Consider the following 22,057-nt stretch of genomic DNA (forward strand, 5'->3'; position numbering starts at 1 on the left):
CTTTGCGTATGTTTGCTTTTATTTGACAATAAATGTCATCCTCTAATTACAATTTATCAAATACAATTTAATGGTAAAAGTAATAAAAGTTGCTCATATAAAAATGTCATATTTACATACATTTCCATCATAATATCTTGAGTATATAATTAAGAATAGTACACTAGATTATAATTATTAAGTTATCAATGTGGATTTATATTTCCTAAATTATGTGAAACTAAAGATATGTAAAAACATAATTAACGAACAAAAATAAAACAAATAAAAATTAAAATAATAATACAAAAAAAAAAAAAAAGGAAGAAAAAAATGCACTTTGGACGGTAAACATTACAACTAATACTGAGTGAGTTAGTATAAAAAAAAAAATAAAGATGTGTAACTGTAATAAAATCGCTTTTGTACATAGAAAAAAAGTTTTGATCATATGAGAAATTCTTAAAATTAAATCACTAAATGACATAAAAAGATCAATGTAAATTTTAACAACGTCTGCGTTAGTTTGAAGAAAATTAATATAAAAATGATTCGACAAAGAAATCGAAAAATAAAATCTGGATTAATAATGCTGAGTTATTTCTGCTATTTTGACTTTGATTAATAATTATAAATTATATTTTTCACTAATTATAATATCAGATGTACAGATAATAAATATTAATATATCTACAATTACAGTATAAATACTTATACTCATACAAGTATTTATATGAAATAATTGAGCCATTGGTAATAACTTTTGAAAATAATCATATTTTCGTAATTAAAAAATATGGCTCGTTAGTCCCTGCACTAATGAAATTCTTATATAGTTTTTTATTTTATCGATCGTGGCAAATTCATTCGACATTTATTTTCTGAGCTCGTTGAACTTAAAGTTCTCTTTTATAATTAATAATAGCGATTATTGTAACATTTTCGTTGATTTATCTTATAACTGTATAAAGTGGTAGACAGTCATTTCTACTATGTCAAACACTTATCATTAATTTTATAATTACATGGGAATAGAGAAACAAAGTACAAATTTTGGACTCTCATCTCCCTATGCATACTTTTTTTCTCTTAATAATATATCCAAAGGTAAACGTGCACTCGCTAATTATATTACCTTATAGATTTATATAAACCATTCTTTTTTCTTTTGAACTTGATGGCCGGTCGTAGAGTGAACAACCGCTGAATCTGGATCTAATGCAATTTCAGCACCTTTATCTTCTTGAGTCAAATATTCGCCTTTATGCCTCGACATGTATCTTCCTATAAGTACTGCCATAATTACTAAAGCTATAATAATAACAGCTAATATACTTCCTAAAATTGCAGTATCAACTTCATTATAAGCAGCTCTAACTTTGTCTTCGTCTACATCAGGTGGCGGTCGTGTTTCAACAATATTTGGTGGATGTGTAATTGGTTCTACTCCGCAAAAATCTTCGGTAACGGGTGTATTACTTAAAGATCTAACATTTCCTGGTCCATTCTCTTGAAATAATAATTTCAAAGGATATATATCATCGAATTCGACTCTAGATATACAACCTGCAAATCCTTCCGTCATAGATTCATTTTTACCTATATACATATATTGAATATTATTGAATTGAGCATCAGCGGAGGTTTTAATATCAAAATGGAATTCTTTTGGTTCATAATTATCAACTTTTAAGACAAGAGTGGATCCAGAATTTTTTCTACTTAATCTAACGTCGTGATACTGTCCTAAACCAAAATGTTTCGATGGAAATATAACTTCTTGTCGTTCGAAACCGAAATCAAAAACGACACGTAAATGACCGCTGTTAGAAACCATGATCGTCATATATTCTCCTGAAATATTTGAGAACAGACCAAGTAAGAAACCTTTAGGATTAGTCGTTGTAAATCCAACTCTAATCTTTTCAGAAATAGTGGAACGCCAACTGCCCATAAAGTCATACTTTATCATTGAGTTTGAACGCATGTTAACGCCAATTTCTGAAACACACGTAAACAAAAAAAAAAAAAAAAAAGAAAAAAGAAAAAACATTAACAAATGGCGAGACATATATTTTTTACAAAATTTATAGACATATAAAATTCTAATTATATTTACCATCCGCACAAATTGGTCCTTTGAATGCAGTCCAACGACAGTCACACCAATATCCATTATATTTTTCATGACATGTACCATTGTTAAGACACGGATTACTTTCACATCGTCCCACACAATCTTCACTTATACCATATATTCCACGTCTCGCATAACCTCTAATATCTTGTAATTGTCCATTTAAAAGTAAAGCTCTTACACAACCTACAAAGCCGTCCCTATAATCAACAGTTGCTCCAATTACCAAATCTGAAGTAAGATGAAGTGCACGAACTGGTCCAGGAGGTTCTCTGACTTCATTTTTCAATGCTCCGTCAATAATTATTCTAGCTTCTTTACGATTTCTTTCAACGGATACGGAATGCCATTGATTGTCAGCTAATTTATAAGACGTATCAACGCTTACGGCAAGTGGTCCACCACCTGCTTGATATTGAAAATGTATCTGATTTCCACCATTAATAGAAACTTTGATATAATCCGTAGGGCCTTTGCTATGAATAATTACAGCATTCTCAATCGTCGTCTTAAATTCAAAATAGATATCCCCACTATGGCCGATATCAAAAGTAGGTAGATTAATTGTAGCGTCAACAATGCGGAATGTTACTACATTCTTGAATAAATCTATAACAAAAATAATAATATATAACATTATGAATAAGTTTAAAGATTTTTTTTGTAACGTCAGTTCACGTTACAATTAATATCATAGCGATTATACAGATATCGAATATGTTTACACAACGTTATTTTAACTAGCTTAATATATAATCGTTTATAATAAATTATATACAATAGAGCGTCTCTCGCACGTCCGTCAGATACGACGCTTACGTTAGTACAACAAAGTGCCTATATACATGAATTAATTCTGTAAAAAATTATTTCTAATCCATTAAGGGTTGAACTCACGCAGGTTTTTCGGTCATTTGCGTGGAAATGGTATAATTTAGCGATACGTAAATTAAATATAAGAATACACAGCAGATATGTACAAAAATTAGCACAGATAAGATAATAATTATCGGAAGGATATGAGTCGTCCTAGCTCGAAAAGATCAAGATTGACTCATGCATAGCCAAAAGTTTGTTATAGGATACTTTTTAAATTTCTATTCATATGTACTAATTATAATAAGTAAAAACAAATCACAGACTTTGTACAAATATATAAATACCGTGGTTGTCGGATAAAAAAAAAAAAAAAAAAAAAAAAAAAAAAAAAAAGAAGAAAAAAAATGCATCTATTTCATCAATCAATATGCATTATTGTTAGTAATCCTATAGAAACCCTTTGGTTTATTACATAGTATTATTGGACCACTATATAAAATCCTTGATAATATAATTCAATTACAAGCAAATTTCTTCAATGAATTTTGTAAGCTTTAAAAAAAAAAAAAAAAAAAAAAAAAAAAAGAAAGAACAAAAAGAAGTTCCACTGAAAAACGATCCTACCTCTTACCTGGTCCTATTTTAATAGAATACCAAGGTAACTCAGATCCTTATAAACAGTTGAAAATGAATTAACTAAAATTATAAAATGTTAATATAAAAAGAAGGTATAAATTTTACGTACCATCTCCTTCACAAATAAGTGGTCCCAGAGTATATTTGCCTTCTTTTTCATCCAATGGTGTACCAGTATCTCCAAAACGTAATTGCTTCACAGGAAGATATTCCTTTTCCGTTATATCTCCGCTATCTTCAAGTCTACCTTCTAAGTCAGCATCACAGTTACACCATTTACTTGGATCCGCACAATTCCCAAGTATTCCACATTCACATTTACGTGAACCAGGTAAAGCGCCACCCCAATAATCCATTTTTTGATTCTGCCTGCTCACCCACCATGAATTTGGTTTAAAATAATCATTCTGCGGAACTAAAGGTTATAATTAGTATTAATAATTTTAATGATAATCTGATAATATTAATAAATCTGAGATAAAATAGAACAAGTAATAAAATATTTTTTTTCTTTTTTTTTTTTTTTTTTTTTTTACCTGGTGAATTAAATAATTTCGAGTGTTTACATTCGTATTTTATTCTTTGACTACATCTCGTTGATCGATTCAAAAAAGCTTCTATTTGATCGAGATCAGCGTCATAATTGATATCTTGAATAAAACTGCCTGGTTCTTCAAATCCATCAACGGGTGTTGGGACTTCGTTACTATGCCTTAGAACTGTCATTACACGTCCATCGGCAAAAAATTCACAAGTAACTGGAAAGGGTGCTAATGGACCACTTCCGTCAACGTCAATTTTAATTTCTGCCCTTTGATTTACCGAATTCATATTTTTATATGCCTCACAAGATAAAGGATGTAATGCTAATTAAAATAGATATAATGATTTAATTATATAATATTTGTAATATATAATAAAATGACTTATTAATTTTCTATAAAATAATTACATGTATGACAAACAGCTCCTGAATAACCAGTATTGGCACAATCACAGAAGAATTCATCAGAATTTTGAGTGCATATACCAGAGTGTTTACAAGGATTAGGATTACAACGATCGACCATTTGACAAGCATCAAACACAATTTCATTTTTACAACAATATTCCTCTTCTTTCCAATCAGTTGGTAACTTATAATTTCCATCAATACTTATCATTCTCATACAGCCAACAAATCCACGGTTACTTTCTTCTCCCGTCATACCACCAATCCAATATAATGATCCAGTTATCATTTCCAAAATACGTTTAGTTCTCATAGGTCTACCATCGACATTTAGTATAAGAGTATTTTTTGCCACTGTTAAGATAACCTGATGCCACTTTCCGTCATTAAATTTTTCATCAAAATTATCTAATATCACTTTTGAATTTCCTTTTGTTTCGATTTCGATTTTCAATTTGCCTTGTTCTAAGAATAGCTAAAAATATATATTGAGAAATTTATTAACTAAAGTATCTACTTTATGATGAATCAATAGATATTATATATTTATAAATATTTAATATACTAACTTTAACGTATCCTGGAGATGTAAATCTATGATAAAGTATTATTCCTCGATCTTCGTAACTTCGAAATCCAAGAGAAACGTTCAACGAAGAAATACCCTCGTAACCTTTAAGCCGAGCATAAGATCCAGGCGTTAAAAATGATATAGGAATGACAGGAGGTTCAGGACAATTGTAAATCGTGTTAATTTTGTGATATTTTAGATTTTCTCCGGTAAGTTCAGTTTCTCTTAATTCATGAATAATATTGGTAGTATTCAAATAAAAATTTTCTATACACCCTGTGAAATTTTGACCTATTACTAAACCTTCCTGCTTGTTAGGTACTCCACCAATATAAAGCTGTAAAAGTAGAATAAACATAATTGTTATATATGACAATAGAATAAATATAATTATTGTTTAGATATTTACATATACGCGCGTACACGCTTACATCCTCGTTAACTCATTCATACAAACACATACATATACACAAAATAATTCACAAAGAAAGATCTTAAATTTGAGATCATTTTTGAAATCATTATCTGAATTAAAAAAATTCATATGAACATAGATCCATTTTCGAATGGTTACGGAACATGGTTGTTGGATTTTGCAATGATAATTAAAATTTTATTACAATAATTCACATTTTGAGATAGATAACTGATAAACTTACATTTTATATCTTCAGAAATACATATATCTAACGTTTTTGACATTAAAATGTTAGCATATTTTCAAATGTAACATTTTCTGTTTCATGATATTGTTCTGCTCGTATATAACACAATTGTGCTGGATTTAGTTATACCAAATAAATGAATCTCATCAGAAATCATATCGGAAAATTATGACCTTTCTTCGTAAATCATGTATTCGTGTATATACATAATATATATCGAACTTACTGCTCTATTTAAATCTAGACGATGAAATTCTCCTTTAACTCTTCCTTTTATTAACACCCTATCAACAGAAAAAGAAATATTTTTTCTATTTCTTGATATAACAACATCATGCCACATGTTATCATCCAAAAGACTTCCTACTGATAAACTCGTCATAATACCAGATCCAAGATCGATATTCAATAACATTCTATTGTCACGTAATTGTAATGCAATAAAGTCTCCTTGTGTACCACGTGAATACATTAGTATACCATCTGCAAAATTCGTTTTAAAACGAAAACGTATAGAATGTCTATCTGTTTCAATTGGCTCTCTTAACAAATCCAAACGAACCAAAGATGACCCATTAAATGATAATACATCGGATTCTGTAAATATAAAGTAAAATTATTGTAATTGTTTATATCATGCGACATTATCAATTTACATATTGCTTCGTGATTTTAATATTTACCATAATCACATCCGTATAATTCAAGTCTCAATGATATTCTATCTCGCCATCTGGTTGGATTTATTCTTATCCATTGTGCAATAATTGGAACTTCAAATTTATTAAGTTTGATAGTATCTCCATTTGTGTTTCCTTTGAACATCTAAAGAGGAACAATATTATAAATTTAATAAAATAAACATATTGATTATATTGATAAATAAACTTATATGTTTTTAATATTTGATATAGTAAAAGGAAAATAATAAAAACAAATAATATGTTACTATGGATAAAATTTTACTTTAGCAATAATCATATTCATAAACAACTAAATGAGAATGAACAGGAACATGCAAATAAATATTGTTAGTATTGTTAGGATATCAATTGTTAATTAAAGCATTTAAGCGCAATGAAACATTCCAGACGATATAAACTATAAATAATATGATTTCTAATGGAAAGTGGGTATCGTTTCTTAAAAAATTATTTGTACTAATCATTGAATAACTGTAACAAAAGGATTTTGGAGGAGATTAGATGTCAACATTTTAGATTTGAATAATTCAAAAATCTACAGGAAGGTACCGATAAAATAAGAATCGTTTACTGGTATACATTTTATCAACCCAAAGATGTTAATCAAACCCTGCATAAAAATATACATATAGTCAATTCTATGTACTTTCAAAAAATAAAGTCTCAATTTTTATTTTTATTTTTTATTTATTTATTTTTTTTTTTTTTTTATCCAATACCTCATCTACACCATCTTGACCTTCGTAACTAGTCCAGGCTTGACCATCATCAGAATATTGAACAATATATTCTGTCACATATTCATTAGTATGGGCACGACCCCGTGTTGCGACGCTGCGTATCTCGTATCTGTCGCTCAGTTCCACAGTAAGATGTTGATCATAACTGCTAAGTTCTGGTGACCACGCAGATTCCCCTGTAAAGCCCAGCCCCGTGTCCAGATGTAAGAGTAGAGTGAAAGCAAAGCAGATAAATGATGTGGCATATGTGGCAATGAATATATCAATAATCAAAATATTAAATTATTTTTACTAATGATGATAATGAATGTATATTTTTATGATACTCTTTGTTCATCATATATTATATCATTTATTAAACGATAGTATAATGCAAAATATAGAAATAGTATTGTGTTACTAACACATTGATGTCATGAAATGAAATATCTCGTTTAATACTTCATTTATTGTAAATTTTTCAATATCATCAATATGCTAAAATGATCTAACAGTTAGTATTTTTAATCTGAAAAATATTTGACGTCAATGTATTAGTTTGTATTATAATAGTACAACTGTAAAAATATTAAAGAACATTATTCTCTTGCTGTAACAATTATATTTCTATCAAAATGCATTGACTTCTTACCATCAATTTCCAAATGATTTAACTCTGGTGTTATTATGAATATGATGAATATTAATTAGATGTTATGAACTGATAAGCACCATGCAAATATAAATTGCTAGGGCATGCATTAAAAACCTACCTTTGCATTTAAATAGTAGCATATTGTGAATATTTCTTGTTATATGTTATCAATTATATTAATAAAAAATTATAGATTAATTTGAAGTTAATACTTATAATTTATTAAACTTTCAATGTTAATCTAATGGTTCTGTATTAAGTTATATACATGCTGATTTTCTACATTAAAATTTATATACATTTCATGTTATTAAAACCAAAATAATAGGCTACACAGGGAATGAGTAACTTACCTTGATATTACCAGATTCTTCTTTAAAATCCACATAATCAAGACCATTGGTACCATAGCTGATACCATATTCCATAACATACTCATTCTTATGGGCTCTTCCCTGGGTTGCCACAGCCGTGATATTCATTACTTGACCCAAGTCAATAATCAGGTATTGGCCAAAGTCTGAGCTGCTAGCCGTCCATGCGTTTCCGCCTATGCCACAACATGTATGCATGCATGCAACTCAAAGTGTACTTAAAAATGCAATTATATCTAACAGAGATAAATAGATACTTGAAAGCTAGAATTTAACTGTCCTTGAGTCAATACTTTTTGTGTGTGTAAAGTATCAAAAAAAAAAAAAAAAAAAAAAAAAAGTGAATAATATATTTTACTACATTAAAATACCTGAATATAGAAAAATAGTCTATTTACAAACATTTACACTACAAATATCAAAACTATGTTGTGGTGTGATTTTTTGTTTCTTTTTTTTTGTTCTATTTAAAATATATTTAAGTATATATAGTATATCATATAAGTTAAAGATTTCATATATTTAACTTAAGTAGGTTAATGCTCATTAACAAGATTATGTCAGATGTGTACTGATATGGTATCTCTACTAATCAATAAACTTTCTTCAATATATTTTAATGAACTCCAGCAAAAATAAATAACTTTTTTTTTTTTCTTTTTGAAAAGCACACATTTTATTATCTATTAGAAGATAAGTTACAAAATTACATATTATTTTATATAAATTTATTTTCCCATAGAATGAAAATTATTTACATTGTACAATATTATTGTATAGCTTTGTTAGAGATGTTTAAGGTTTCTCATTTTTACTAAAATACTTTTTCACATACTGTTCATCTTCTGAATGCATCGGTATGGCGTTTACTAAAAGTTTATTATAATCTAACAGTTCAAACATTTTATTTTGTGATTTAGGTGCTATTCCATTTTCTTGCAAAGCTACAGCAACGCAATGCTCCGAATCTAATAATGATTCTTCAAATAACCAATTTTGTTTATTTCCTTTCTGATATAGCACAGTATCGCATACTAATTTATTAGGCACTAATTTTGAATTTGTTTTAAAATCGATTGTTCTAAGATCTGTAACTATTCCTATTCCCAAAGCTTTAACAAAACTTTCTTTTAAAGCCCAATGCCTACAGAACATAGAAATTTGTTCAACTTCCAAACAAGTTGCAGTACCACGAATTTCATCCCATTCAGAAGATGAGAAATTTCTATTCATAATACGAAAAAATTCAGATAATCGTTTACCACCTGTATATTCTAATTTCATAATATCTACACCCAATAATACATCTCTAATTTCACCTGCTAAAACACTATAATATCCTTGATGCGAAACATTAAAGCTAATATTTATTGGAGAGTTCTTTAAAATAGGTTTATTATTGTTATCTCTTGTAAATAATATTTTATCATATGGAATATTTGTATAATCATTAACAAACTTTCTCATTAATAATCTACCTATAAGAGAAGCCCTAACATCCTTTCGAAATACAAATCTATCTAATCTTTCTTTCTCTTCTAGTTGTACACAAGAAATTGCACGTGAAAATTCTTTTTCACTTGGATTCCATTCTTTCCAATTAAATGCCCAACGAACACTTTGACTCATTTTATCGATATTGATATTATATCTTTTCATTTAATTAAATTGTTATAAAATTCATAATATTTCTACTCTCTTTTTGTACAGCCTTATTATTGTTCTTTATTAGTATCCACCTGAAGCAAATATACAAAATATACTTGATATTTTAATACAATTTACTTTTCTTTAAGTAAAAAATTAATATAAAACTTTGTAATATGTATGAATCAGAAGAGAAATATTGAAATAGTATCTCATAATTGAGTGTGGGTGTGTTGAGAAGAAGATCATTGTACTTAATTTGGGCGTGTCTTAGAAATTTACTCATTAATACTTTTCTTTTTTTTTTTTTTTTTTAGACACATAAGAAGATAGTAGAGATCACCAATAGATAAAAAGCAATTGTAGTGTGCAACAGAAGATAGCAAGATAGATTTAAAGAAAATAGCTAGGCAAGCAAGAAGCTAATATACTTTATGCAGTATCACAAAATATTCAGATAATTTTATAGAGGAAATGATAACTCACACCATTTAATATAAAGCTTAAGATATAGAAATGAATCATAAAATTACACATTTATATAAATAAATTTATAAATCATACCGTTAAGTCTTGCATTGTTAGGTCCTCTCTCCGGTAAAGATGTAGTTGCTGTTAAATGAGCTCTATCCAAAAGCGGCACATTACATTCGTAATCATCTAAAAATCAATGATAATAAACATTAGAAAGAGATCGTAAAGACTGACATCTTTTCAATAGTATAAAAATGTAACATTTGAATTTATTCGTTCATATTGATTATTATAAAATTGATTTGAAGAACGTTACAATCATATTCTATGTTATTTTAATAATAATTACGAATTATTCAGTATTCAGCTCATTCGTTTACAAACGAGTATAATATAAATAAACAAAAATATCGTCGAGCATACGCTTGCGCGAATCTTCGATCATATAGCCTATTTAAAAGGTTATATAATTTAATAATAATAATTTTTATTTGAAATATGTATATCATGAATAAACGTTTATATGTCATTTCGATTATTTCGATGAAACGTAATGGTAAGAATTAAAATTTTTTAATGAGTACTGTCATATCGTCAATTCGAACGCCATGTTCAAGTGGGCTTGGTCGTAGGAGTCACGCTTGAAACATGTCGCGCGCTGATTATCTTCGTAAAATCAACAATTCTTACTTACATGCGTTTGTCAATGAATTTGCCGCAAGAGCAAAGACGACCACAAAACAATTGAAAGTGTTCATCCTTTCATTGCCCTATTTAAATAAAAAAAATAATAATAAAGGAACGCAATAATGCGTATTCGCGTTCAAGAACACGCCACCGTAACCGTTTCAAAACTGTTTAAGTATACTTTTTACCAAATTCCCATCCGTTACGAGAGAAGGACTCACTCAATCGTTGTTACTACTACTACACTACTACTATTACTACTACTAATGGAACACATATGTATACAATGTGTGTCATATACAGACGTTACGTGATTTCACTTGAAAAAGGAATATGACGACGAAGCCACGCGTGTATCGATGTACCGTGTCGAACGTAGAAACGATACGATATATCGAATTAGGACATTTCTCATATCGAGAATCGTTTTCACGTTGGTAACACTTGCGATAGATGGTGCAACATGTAACAGCTTGAGAATTAACGGTTATCGTATATTTCCAACATGATAAAGGATGAACGAAGATAGACTATGATGAATTTTAATTGGGTGTAGCGAAAAGAAAAAAAGAAAAAGGAGAAGAAAAAAAAAAAGAAATAATAATAAGCGAGCCACGATAATATTTCGTAAAAATGCCGAATAAAGGAATAAAACGCGATGGTTAAAGACAAAAGAAAAGGAAAAAGAACAAAAAAAAAGAAGTATAAAAAAAAAAAGAAGAAGAAAGAAAGAAAGAAAGAACAGTTGTATATGTAAATACGCTTAGACTTTGCAATATTATGGAAATCGCTTAATCGGCAAAGTACATATTTAAATTTGACTTTGAAATAACAACAAAGCAGTCGAAGTTCTTTATGCTGTTGCGTACGTAAAATAAAACAGAAGGGATAGGATGGGAGAGGGGGGTCACTAAAAGGCAAATGAAGTTAGTTTCTGAGTATCGATCAAACTTCATGGATCATTATTTTTGATGGCTCAATAAATTATCTCGAGCTTGTATAGACTAATGTGTATTAATATAAATTAATTCGAAGAGAAAGACGTATGTATATAATCCGAGAATGCTTATACTATTATTATTAAACGATTTGTTAGATATTGAAAAAAAGAGTTGTGAATAATTTTATTACGTGTATCGTGGATTCTTTGAAAATGCAGCATTTTCATAAAGATCGACGAGCCGAGTTGAATATTTTTCGGTAAGTTTTTTTATATTTTCTATTTTTTTTCTTTTCTTTTTTTTTTTTTTTTTTTCCCCCATAGAAAAATTATTCACGAATGCATATTTAAAGGTTATCCGTAGTCGCTTAAAATAATTCTATTAATTCTACTGCATGATTTGTATTATATCACGATCAAGCCTTTTTTTTTTTTTATTACGTTTTCAAACTCGTATTAAATATTTCGCATTTATTTTAGATTATAATCGTCGAAATAATTTATGAAAAGCATTGTTTGTCCTTTATAAGCATGTATCAATTTTTTTTCGATCGATATTGTTTGACGATATTATATTGCTTCAGGTAGAACAAATTTGAATTTTTGCGAGAAAACAAAATGGTGGATTTATTTCGTGTCGTAACAAATTTTAACAAATGTGAATCGAAGATGAGCAAAAGTTCATATTTCCTATTGGTGATGTGTTTTTTCTCCCCCATTGAAATGGCGATCGTAAATTGATTATCTCGAATTAACCGCGTGTGAAATAAACGCAACAAAGGACTTAACTGCCGTGAAAATTACCGTGAATATAAAGGACATTTTGTAAAATTACGATAATGCTTCAAATTATAGATAAAATATCGTTGGTTATAATCGATTAAAGAGTTAAAGAGATTTGTTGAGTATGAAACGGGATGAGGTGGAATGGGTGATGAGGGATCAGTGGTGGTGGTGGGGGGGGGGGGGGGGTTAGGATCCAAAGGGAAAAGGGATAGAAATTATTGCATAGTTATTTTTCGATCGTGATTTAAACTTTATTTAGCTTGAAAAACTCATTAAAAGTAAATCAACTTTTTCGAGAGTATTCAAGAGTGATGAATAACAGTACTCGTTTAGCGAAGCGTTCATTTCGAGCGGTCAAAATTGAATTTAGACGGTGAAACAAAAACGTTGTGGTTGCGTGAACAATTTTTTTTCTTTTCTTTTCTTTTCCTTTTTTTTTTCTTCTCGAAATATCCCTTTTCATCAATGATTACGAGCGTACGTATCATTGTCGCATTTCACTTTCGAATAATTTTAATAATTTCTAATTTGATTTCGAAGTAACGAATGAAAGATCGATCGAAAATTTAATCGAATGAAAATCGATTGAAAATTTAAATATCGATAGATCGGATAGATGGCGTAGCAGTGCATCGAACGTTGAACTAGGAAATGGCGGATTTAGAGGAGATAGAATGGTTAGAAATGACGAAGAGTATGATATATAGTGAATTTGTAGCATATGATTTATATTTTTCTTTTTTTTTTTTTTTTTTTTTTACAATAATGATCGAGATTGCTTATACATTCCTCTAAACGCATACATACACCGACACTAAACTTCGGGACGACCTCCTCTACGATTGGTCCGCTTCTATACTCGATTAAAATACGAATCATTCATATCCAGATTATTCGATCATCATCATCATCATCATCATCATCATCATCATCATCATCATCATCATCATCATTCTTATTTTGAATTCTAGATGCTTTGTTCTACGATCGACACGAATATATACTAATCGATTTGACGAATATATACAATATTTACAAGCTCTTCAGAGATACACTATTATATTCGACTTTGCAGTTCATCAATAATGTAATAAAGAAGTCGAATAAAAGAAAAATATCCCACGACTAACTTTCCGGTAAGAGGACCGTCAAATCTGACGTTTGCATTCTTCCTTCGACTGTATCGATCGGCGTATCGGGCGTGTCCGGCACAACCAATGGTTCGCTCTGATAATTCGTCGAATTTTTACAAACTCCGCTTTCAACGTTGTACGAGCTTGCCGTTATCTTTGCCTCCGAGGAAGTCAAGTTCCTTGGAATAGTTCTTCCCGATAGAAGGAAAGAGATTCTCCGCCATCTTCCCAGATTTTTCTCGTTCATCTGGCACTCGACACGAGGAAGAAGTATTCTCCTATTTTCTTTTTTCTTTAATTCTTCCTCTTCCATTTCTTTTCTCCTTTTCTCTCGTCTCTTCTCGGTTCTATTTTTCCTCCTTTTACCTTCCACCTCCTCGATCTCGTTCAAGCTCTGCTTTTCCGAACGATCGACCGCTCGAGTAGCGTCCTTTTCTAAAATACGTAGAATCCTGGAGATACAGGTACTCGCCCGCAAGGACTCCTCGTCGTTTCTCTTACCACGCGGCGATACGATGCTTTTCATAGTCTCGACTATACGCTTTTTGATGTGCGAAATGTTCATCGATCGTATTTTAGCAACGTTTGATGTTGCATGATCTTTTGACAAAGATTCTTCCCTTCTTACGATCTCCTCTCGTGTTTCCTGTGACGTTGAAAGAATTTTCATACGTGGAACTCGTCGTTTACTTAGCAGCCTCGTAACCACGCACTGGAATAGAATTTATTTCTAATTTTTATTTTTTTTATTCTCTCTCTCTCTCTCTCTCTCTCTCTCTCTAACTCGAGCTAAGATCTATACGATAAATTATTGGACAGTGTATTAATTGAAAAACAAAAAAAAAAAAAATGGAAAAACAAAGTATTCACGATTATTTAATTCATTTAAATTTAACAGTAATAAATAAATGAAAATAATTTTTAATTTACATATTCGTTATTACATATTTTAATTTCAATAATTATAAAACAAGGAATTTAAAATCCATCATTTTTATGTTTTCTGATAATGTTGTAATATTAATATAATTATTATTTTTAATAGATCTTACCAATATGGATAACAGAAGGAGAATCATCAAGGCAACTATGTACCAACGATCGATAATCCATCGTTGAAAGTTAGCAAGACTTGCATCAGATAGAAGAAGCCTTCTCAAGGTGGCCAGAGGGCCACTTGGATCAACCTATGCACGTACAAGGAAATAACTTACATAACATGACGTAAGTTATTCAATAATATAAATAATTTCATAAGCTTTCCTTTTTTCCTTTTCTTTTTCTTATATTTTATATTTTTATAATCGATATAAAAGAGAGAAGAATGTACCTCTCGGCATCTTTGAAAAACGTCGCAGTAACCATTGTAGTCGTTGCAAGGTGTACCAGGTTTTGAAAGCATGTCTGGTATATCGTAAGGAGCTGAGTTCCAAGCAAAGGACGATCTGTAAAAAAGAATTTACTTTTTTAAAGCTTCTTCTTACCCTTTTAATCGAAGGAAGTGTTTGTACGTTTCCAACTTCAATTTAACTTTTTTTACACGGCTGAGAAAAACACTTTTCACATTTTATATATATATATATATATATATGTTTGAAGATTGTCGTTGTATAGTCATCGTCTCTCTCACTATTTGTGTCTCTTTCATTATTTAATGTTTAAATATTTTTTCATGTTGCTCAAGTTATCCATTAAGTCCATTATGAATTCATTCGAGTGGTCGAGATTACCGTCTCGAGACTTTTATTTATAGCTCATACAATTTTAGATACTATAGCTCATACAATCGTTAGGGTACTGTTAATGTATTTACTTAGACAATAAGCCTAAATCAATGTCTAAATTCTTTTCATAGTATTTTCTATTAAAAATTTTAAAAACAGGCTGATTCAATAATTCGATCGAAAGATTAGTATGCGCACGCGCGCGCGCGCGTGTGTGTGTGTGTGTGTATGTATGAGTAATAAATTATTATAAATTTCATTGTCCTACCGACAATGAAAAACTTTTAATTCCAATTGTTTAAATTCCAATTATGAGATTATGTTTTAATTCCGAGAAAATGAAAGGTGTGCCAAATGAAAAAAAAAAAAAAAAAAAAAAAAAAAAAAAAAAAAAAAAAAAAAGGTGGAAAAGAAAGTAATTCCATATGAAATAGTCGAGAAAATGAGATAAAAAATTTTTATAACTGTATTTTACATACGGTTTGAAATTTGAAATGTACATATATTTTATCAAATTTTAAAGATAATCTTAATCACGTTTCTTTTATTAATAGGATCATTACTAACTGAAAAGCTTTCATAGTGGAAGCTATAGACAAGATACTTTTACGTATAACGATACTATACTACTATTACTATACTACTATTACGTATAACGATGATTTCTCTTACAAGCACGGTTGATCCTCTCCTGGTAATTTACAGCAGAGTTCACAGCTCTTGGTCGGTGGATCCTCTGGTCCTGCGATACACTGACAGGATTCCAAACCGTAAGCCAGGCAAATGCTGCCGGTGCATTCCTGAAAGCAATGCGAAGATCCGATAAACTACCACCATTGCTTTACAATTATCGCTCTATACAAGAGGACAATGATTTACAGGAGATATCAAAGGCGACGAGAGGGAATAGAGAGTGGAGTAGTCTATGGGATCGAAATGACGAAGGACGATACTTGAAACGTATGAATATCCCATGTTCATGATAGGACGAGTTTAAGCTTTGTTCTGTTTGTCATATCTTCGATGACATTATCGTTTCATCGACTACAAGGATAGAGACAATAGTGTGTCAATTCGATGATAGGTATAATCTCATCCGATGTCTCTTCAAGCACGCGATTGACGATCATCATAAAGATATATATATATATATATATATATATATATATATATATATATATATATATATCTTTCCAGTTTACAGTTTTATAAATATCAATGTTAATTTTTACGTTAGTTCGTATTTAAGTATTGTATAATAATAACATTTTTAAATATTTTTTAATTGAAACAAATTTATTTCCAGACTGGTAAGACAAATTGCAAAGATAACTTATCTGATAGAGCAACAGAACGGATTGGTAATTAAATGGTCCCTGCTTGTCACGGAGAGAGAGAAAGAGAGAGAGAGAGAGAGAGAGAGAGAGAGAGAGAGAGAGAGATACAGTCTGGTAAATGAGTATGTTACTACATTGTCGTAGGTAGGTTGGACGTAGGAAAATCGAGCTTACTATTTGTTTTTCGTCGAGGAGAAAGAGAGAATGGGTGCTTCGGGTAACGAGGATCAGATACATTCGATTCTATTCAGCCGAGTGGAAAACGTTGGTACGCGAAGAGGCAAGTCGACTGTTGAGGAAGGAAGAGGAAGTGGAAGAGGAGGAGAAGGAGGAGAGAAAGGGGTAGAGGGTAGAGGGTAGAGGGTAGAGGGTAGAGGGTAGAGGGTAGAGGGCTTTTCTCTCGTATGTACGAGCCGTGGAAATCGATATTCCCGAAATAGTCGGTTTCTAATTTGCAAGTACAATAACGTCGGTTGGTCGGTTGGTCGAAAGAGGAGATGAGAGAAGTGGAGAGGCGATGGATGCTAACAGAGAGAGAGAGAGAGAGAGAGAGAGAGAGAGAGAGAGAGAGTGTGAGCGGGAGAAAGCGAGAAAGAGAGAGAGAGAGAGAGAGAGAGAGAGAGAGAGAGAGAGAGAGAGAGAGAGAGAAACAGGGAGAGAAGTCAGCTGCCGCGCTACGTCCCCGAAAGTTTGCAATTTGCTTTGGCGTTTCCGCACCGTCGGCAACAATGAGACGTCGACGTCGCATCCTCGGCTCCACACCGAATTCGACGTTCTCTGAATCGAACAGAGTAAGGAGAGACGTTTGTACGTTCGCGTCAAGAAGAAAATTGTGTTTCTCTAACGAATACTTTAGATTATTTATGATTTCTTTTCTTTTTCTTTTTTTCCTTTTTTTTTTTTTCCCCCCACATTTAAAATCGAATCTTGATTATCTATTTCAAATTTCCTCTATGACAACTATGTCAAATAGAACGTAATGAGAGTTTTGTTTGTTTCAGAAACAATAGAGGTATATGTATAATACTTACATGTATGTGTATAAATATATATATATATATATATATATAGTCTATGACTACTCAAAGTCCTTGAACTCATCTTTATTAAAGTCACGTAGAGTCGATAAGGTGGCCTCGATGCAACTCGAACGATCTCGCCCTACGGAAATTCGTAACTCTGTACGTCTCTGACGCGAGTGCCGTTGTAATGGCGATTGTTTCTCGACCTGTAGGTACGGCCAAACTTTCCCCTTCTGCGATTCGTGCCGAGAAGTTACACGGAAGCAGTTCGAGCGTTAGATTTTATCACGCTCGTTCCACCATCGGAGCCCTTATTTGTTCCGTTAGTTAAAACGAAATAATCGCTGGGATATCTTGATTTTGTTACTCCTCCTTTTAACTTTTTCTTTTCTTCTTTTTGTAATTTGCTCTCTCGATAAGATCTTTTCTCTCTCTCTTTCTCTCTCTCTCTCTCTCTCTCTCTCTCTAGCTTTCTTTTTTATCGAATTCATTAACATTTTATAAAGCACGTAAATTTAGTAATATCTATGTAATAGATCGATGAAAAAATTTGAACATTACTTTTGATGAAAATTTCATATTTAAAATTTTGCATCCTTAAGCATTAAGTTTTATTAGAAAATTTTTTAATAAATTCGACGTATTCTCAGGGTTTGTAGGATTATGATATTGGAAATAAATCGAATCGATATCCCTTTTTTTTTTTTTTTTTTTTTTCTTGAAAATGATTTAAATGATTTTTACCTACATTTTTCTTTATTTATCATGCGCCAGTCTTATTCAGTCGATTCATCGTCTTTCTTTCTCTCTCTCTCTCTCTCTATTTCTTTCTTGGTTCTATTAGCACCGTAATTCACACACCGTATACTTGCTATTATGACTACTACTAACGTACGATCACGGAAACGCTAGACAGAGCTCAATGAATAAGTTACTAGCCAAGGAAGCGGCTCTGCCGGGAATCGTAAATTCGACGCGCCGCGGCAATTCCGTAAGTGCGGCGTATTCTCGTTGAGATAGTCGTGAGGAACGCTCATAAAAATCGTCCCTTATCGTGATATTATTCTCTATGCAATTAAACGAACGTTGGAACGAAAGAAGAAAGTGATCTTTGCATTAGTATTAAGGGAATTCGATAATTGAATTAAATTAGTCTATCGGCGATGATAAACAATTCAATTTTATTTTCCAATATAACATCATATTTGTCAGATATAGGAGAAATAATTGAATTTGTAACGTATATTAAAAGTTTATCAAATTGAAATAAGTTAGGAATTATATGAAAAACAAAATCTTCTTTTAAATGTTATTCCTTATATATTTACAATGATTCTGTATTTATTCATCCTTCGTTTACATGTCCATTGATAAAAAAAAAAAGAAACAAATATGTCCCTTTATTTTCAGCTATGAATCGGTTTATTTCTATCTGGTATTTTGAGATTATGTTGTATTAATCGAGAAATATCTACGTCACATCTAACGAAATGACCACGGCCTCGAGGGATAGCAGACGTCAAAGCCATAATCACCGTCGATATTTCTATATCTCAAATATTCGCATGTTGATATAATATTATACATATATGGCATATGCAAAACGAAATTGGCGACGTATGAATTAATTATTATATTAATAGCGACCGGCTATTTTACCGTACGGGTATTCAATTGGCGATTGAGGAAGAGAGAGATAGAGAGAAAGAGAGAGAGAGAGAGAGAGAGAGAGAGAGAGAGAGAGAGAGAGAGGAAATAGAAAGAGAACAAAAGCTTCATACGCATGTAATTAATGCCCTGTGAGTTCTATTACGATCAACACCATTGCTCTATTTTCACGTATTTCACGTATTTCATTTCTATTAATATTCTTTTACAAATACGTACTATTCGACTATTTCGTTTGGATTTCGAGCATTATTATAGACGATAGCGATTAAGCGAGCAAACTTTATTCGTTCATACGAAACGAATAGTGTGACCTGACAGATTCCGTATTAACTTTGTGCATCGTAATTTTTCGACGAGAAACATTTCCTCTACGTTTCCATTTTCCATATATTCGTAAAAAAAAAAAAAAAAAAAAAAAAAAAAAAAGTGCCAAAACTCGATTCATCCAACTCTTTCCAATGTGTGTCCCTTCCTTTCTTGTTTATCTGATGAAAACTATCGTATTCGATATATCCGATACGACGTCGACGACAATTTATTTCGTTTCGTGAATATTTAATTGTATTATAAAAACTCGTAAAAATCATTGAAGGGAAAAATATATATCAATTAAGCAAAAATGAAATAACAATACACGACGACTAGGGAATGTGAGATAGCTAGAGACAGTTTTTCAATTTAAAAAAAAAAAATCGATCGATGGATGATCATTCAGAGAAGTTTTACGAATAAAATCTCTCTCTCTCTCTTTCTCTCTTTCTCTCTTTCTCTACCGGCGCAGATGGAATTTGACAAAGGCAGGAATCGTCTGCGTCCATAAATTCGTGGTTGTAGATCAATACTAGGTAACGGGTAACGTGAAACTTGATAGTGGTGCCTACGTGTGCGTACGTTTGTGTGTGTATATATATATATATATATATATATATATATGGATATGATTGCATACGTAAAGGAGAAATAGAGTGGTATGCGAGTAAGTAGAGTGAAGTAGTGAAGTAGCCAAGTGGTGTGCGAGGTTGTATTCTCCTCGTCTCGCTCGTTGGAGAATGCTCGAAAGGACTCTGTGTGATTCTGCACAACATGTATGCTAGTACCTAAATAAGTGTATGTGTATGAGAGAGAAGAGAGATGGAAATAGACTCATGTATTCTCACCCCCATGTAGCAGACGAACTCCTCGTTGCATATGGTCTTGTTGGGTTTGTTGATGGATGGCGGACACTGGGGACCTCGGCCGTCGCAAAAGCTCGCGTCCCTGCATCCGTTGTCGTCCCTGCACTTGTCCCCGCTGCGTAAAGTACAAGCCGACGTGCAGCACGGTCCCTGCGACAGAAATACGAAGATCAGAGAGAGATAGAGAGAGAGAGATAGAGAGAGAGACTGTGAGATCAGTATGGTCTCTGTGGGAATCCGTTAATGGTACTCAAAGCAAGATGCGATCATGTTATTGGCTGACTTGCGTGTCAACTATGGAAAAATATTGAAACGAACTTTTGTCCAAAGGTTTTCATAAATATTTTATAAAGGTTATAATAAATATTATATTTAATTTATAGAGATTTACTTTTCATATACGAAGGATCATTTTGATTAGAAAAGTATGGAATTTAAATAGTTCCTTCGAAAATATTTGATTATTACGTTTGGATACGAAATATTGAATTTTCGGAATGGAAAAAAAAAAAAGGAAAAAAGAAAAAAAATTAAAAATTTCGTTTGATATTTAACTTTTGACTCGAACATTTTACGTTTTCATTGTCAGACGATTATTTCTTTCTTGCTTCCTGTTTTTTTCTTTTTTCTTTTTTTTTTTTTTATTATATTTTTTTTCTTTTTTCTTTCTCTCTTCGAATTTATTCAGGAAACAATACGTACGTATGTACGTACGATGATTCATATTCAAATTTTCTTTCAGATAAATCCTCTCATCGTGGGCACGCGCGAGATATGTCGGAACATCACGAGCATCGCTTTTTTACTCGACAAAGCTTTGCGGAACTTTGTTAATGAGAGCAAACAGAAAATTCGGATTTGAAAAGGATGCTTTCAAAGGGTAGACCTACCAGAAGGCTGTGGTTGGACTAATTGTGAGTTTGAGAACGTTACATAGAGTTTTTATTATACAACGATCTTTCATATATTCATCGTGTATGAAGCTTTGAAAGCTCTTCACGTTCGTTTGGTGAAATGATAAAGGATAGGGAGGAGGTAGAGTGGTAAATGCTAGTAGAACAACTCGATATACGATATACATACATACATACATACATACATATATATATATATATATATATATATATATATATAGAATAAATATAGATATAGATCGTACGTATTAGATGAAAAATAAGTAAAGCAATATAAATGTATCGTTATCGTACATGACTTTTCACGGTTGAATTCCTCCACGATTTTGAATGTCA

At 31.3% G+C, this 22,057-nt stretch overlaps 3 protein-coding genes and 1 long non-coding RNA gene across 18 annotated transcripts in view; 1 reads left to right on the forward strand and 3 right to left on the reverse strand.

Moving 5' to 3' along the window:
* Window position 1: 1 nt before the first annotated feature.
* LOC124424573 (neurexin-4) lies at window positions 2-11,349 on the reverse strand. 5 transcript variants are annotated; one of them, XM_046963854.1, is made up of 12 exons: window positions 11,208-11,349; window positions 11,027-11,102; window positions 10,423-10,518; window positions 8,191-8,387; window positions 6,443-6,584; window positions 5,986-6,356; window positions 5,093-5,431; window positions 4,524-4,998; window positions 4,108-4,437; window positions 3,681-3,986; window positions 2,099-2,725; window positions 2-1,980 (listed from the first exon to the last, which is right to left on the reverse strand). In XM_046963854.1, the coding sequence occupies exons 2-12, from the start codon at window positions 11,088-11,090 to the stop codon at window positions 1,124-1,126; spliced, it is 3,804 nt and encodes a 1,267-aa protein (XP_046819810.1). In that variant the 5' UTR covers window positions 11,091-11,102; window positions 11,208-11,349; the 3' UTR covers window positions 2-1,123. The 5 variants fall into 5 exon arrangements, with proteins under 5 accessions (XP_046819810.1, XP_046819820.1, XP_046819803.1 ...); XM_046963864.1 differs by having other exon boundaries at window positions 11,201-11,328; XM_046963847.1 differs by lacking the exon at window positions 8,191-8,387 and adding an exon at window positions 7,183-7,379 and having other exon boundaries at window positions 11,027-11,328.
* Window positions 8,925-11,067, reverse strand: LOC124424641 (L-aminoadipate-semialdehyde dehydrogenase-phosphopantetheinyl transferase). The gene is made up of 3 exons (XM_046964006.1): window positions 11,027-11,067; window positions 10,423-10,518; window positions 8,925-9,950 (listed from the first exon to the last, which is right to left on the reverse strand). Exon 3 carries the CDS (start codon window positions 9,868-9,870, stop codon window positions 9,007-9,009), a length of 864 nt encoding a protein of 287 aa, XP_046819962.1. The 5' UTR covers window positions 9,871-9,950; window positions 10,423-10,518; window positions 11,027-11,067; the 3' UTR covers window positions 8,925-9,006.
* A 150-nt stretch (window positions 11,350-11,499) lies between the features above and the next one.
* The window catches only part of LOC124424670, a 188,750-nt gene continuing 178,192 nt past the window's right edge, over window positions 11,500-22,057 (forward strand). For 6 of the 7 annotated variants that reach the window (XR_006942352.1, XR_006942354.1, XR_006942350.1 and 3 more), the window contains exons 1-3: window positions 11,500-12,219; window positions 14,924-15,102; window positions 21,550-21,721. This is a non-coding gene — a long non-coding RNA (uncharacterized LOC124424670). Of the gene's footprint in view, window positions 12,220-14,923; window positions 15,103-16,307; window positions 16,443-21,549; window positions 21,722-22,057 lie in introns of those variants that run through there. The other variant, XR_006942351.1, reaches the window with a different exon arrangement.
* LOC124424596 (disintegrin and metalloproteinase domain-containing protein 10-like) overlaps window positions 13,448-22,057 on the reverse strand; it is a 156,144-nt gene continuing 147,534 nt past the window's right edge. For all 5 annotated transcript variants that reach the window (XM_046963895.1, XM_046963913.1, XM_046963903.1 and 2 more), the window contains exons 13-17: window positions 20,790-20,957; window positions 16,275-16,402; window positions 15,209-15,323; window positions 14,931-15,065; window positions 13,448-14,590 (exon numbers count right to left, since the gene is read on the reverse strand). In XM_046963895.1, coding sequence (XP_046819851.1) covers window positions 13,871-14,590; window positions 14,931-15,065; window positions 15,209-15,323; window positions 16,275-16,402; window positions 20,790-20,957 — 1,266 coding nt within the window. In that variant the 3' untranslated portion in view covers window positions 13,448-13,870. The remainder of the gene's footprint in view (window positions 14,591-14,930; window positions 15,066-15,208; window positions 15,324-16,274; window positions 16,403-20,789; window positions 20,958-22,057) is intronic.

This window comes from Vespa crabro, chromosome 1 (assembly GCF_910589235.1).
Source record: "Vespa crabro chromosome 1, iyVesCrab1.2, whole genome shotgun sequence".
Taxonomy (NCBI): domain Eukaryota; kingdom Metazoa; phylum Arthropoda; class Insecta; order Hymenoptera; family Vespidae; genus Vespa; species Vespa crabro.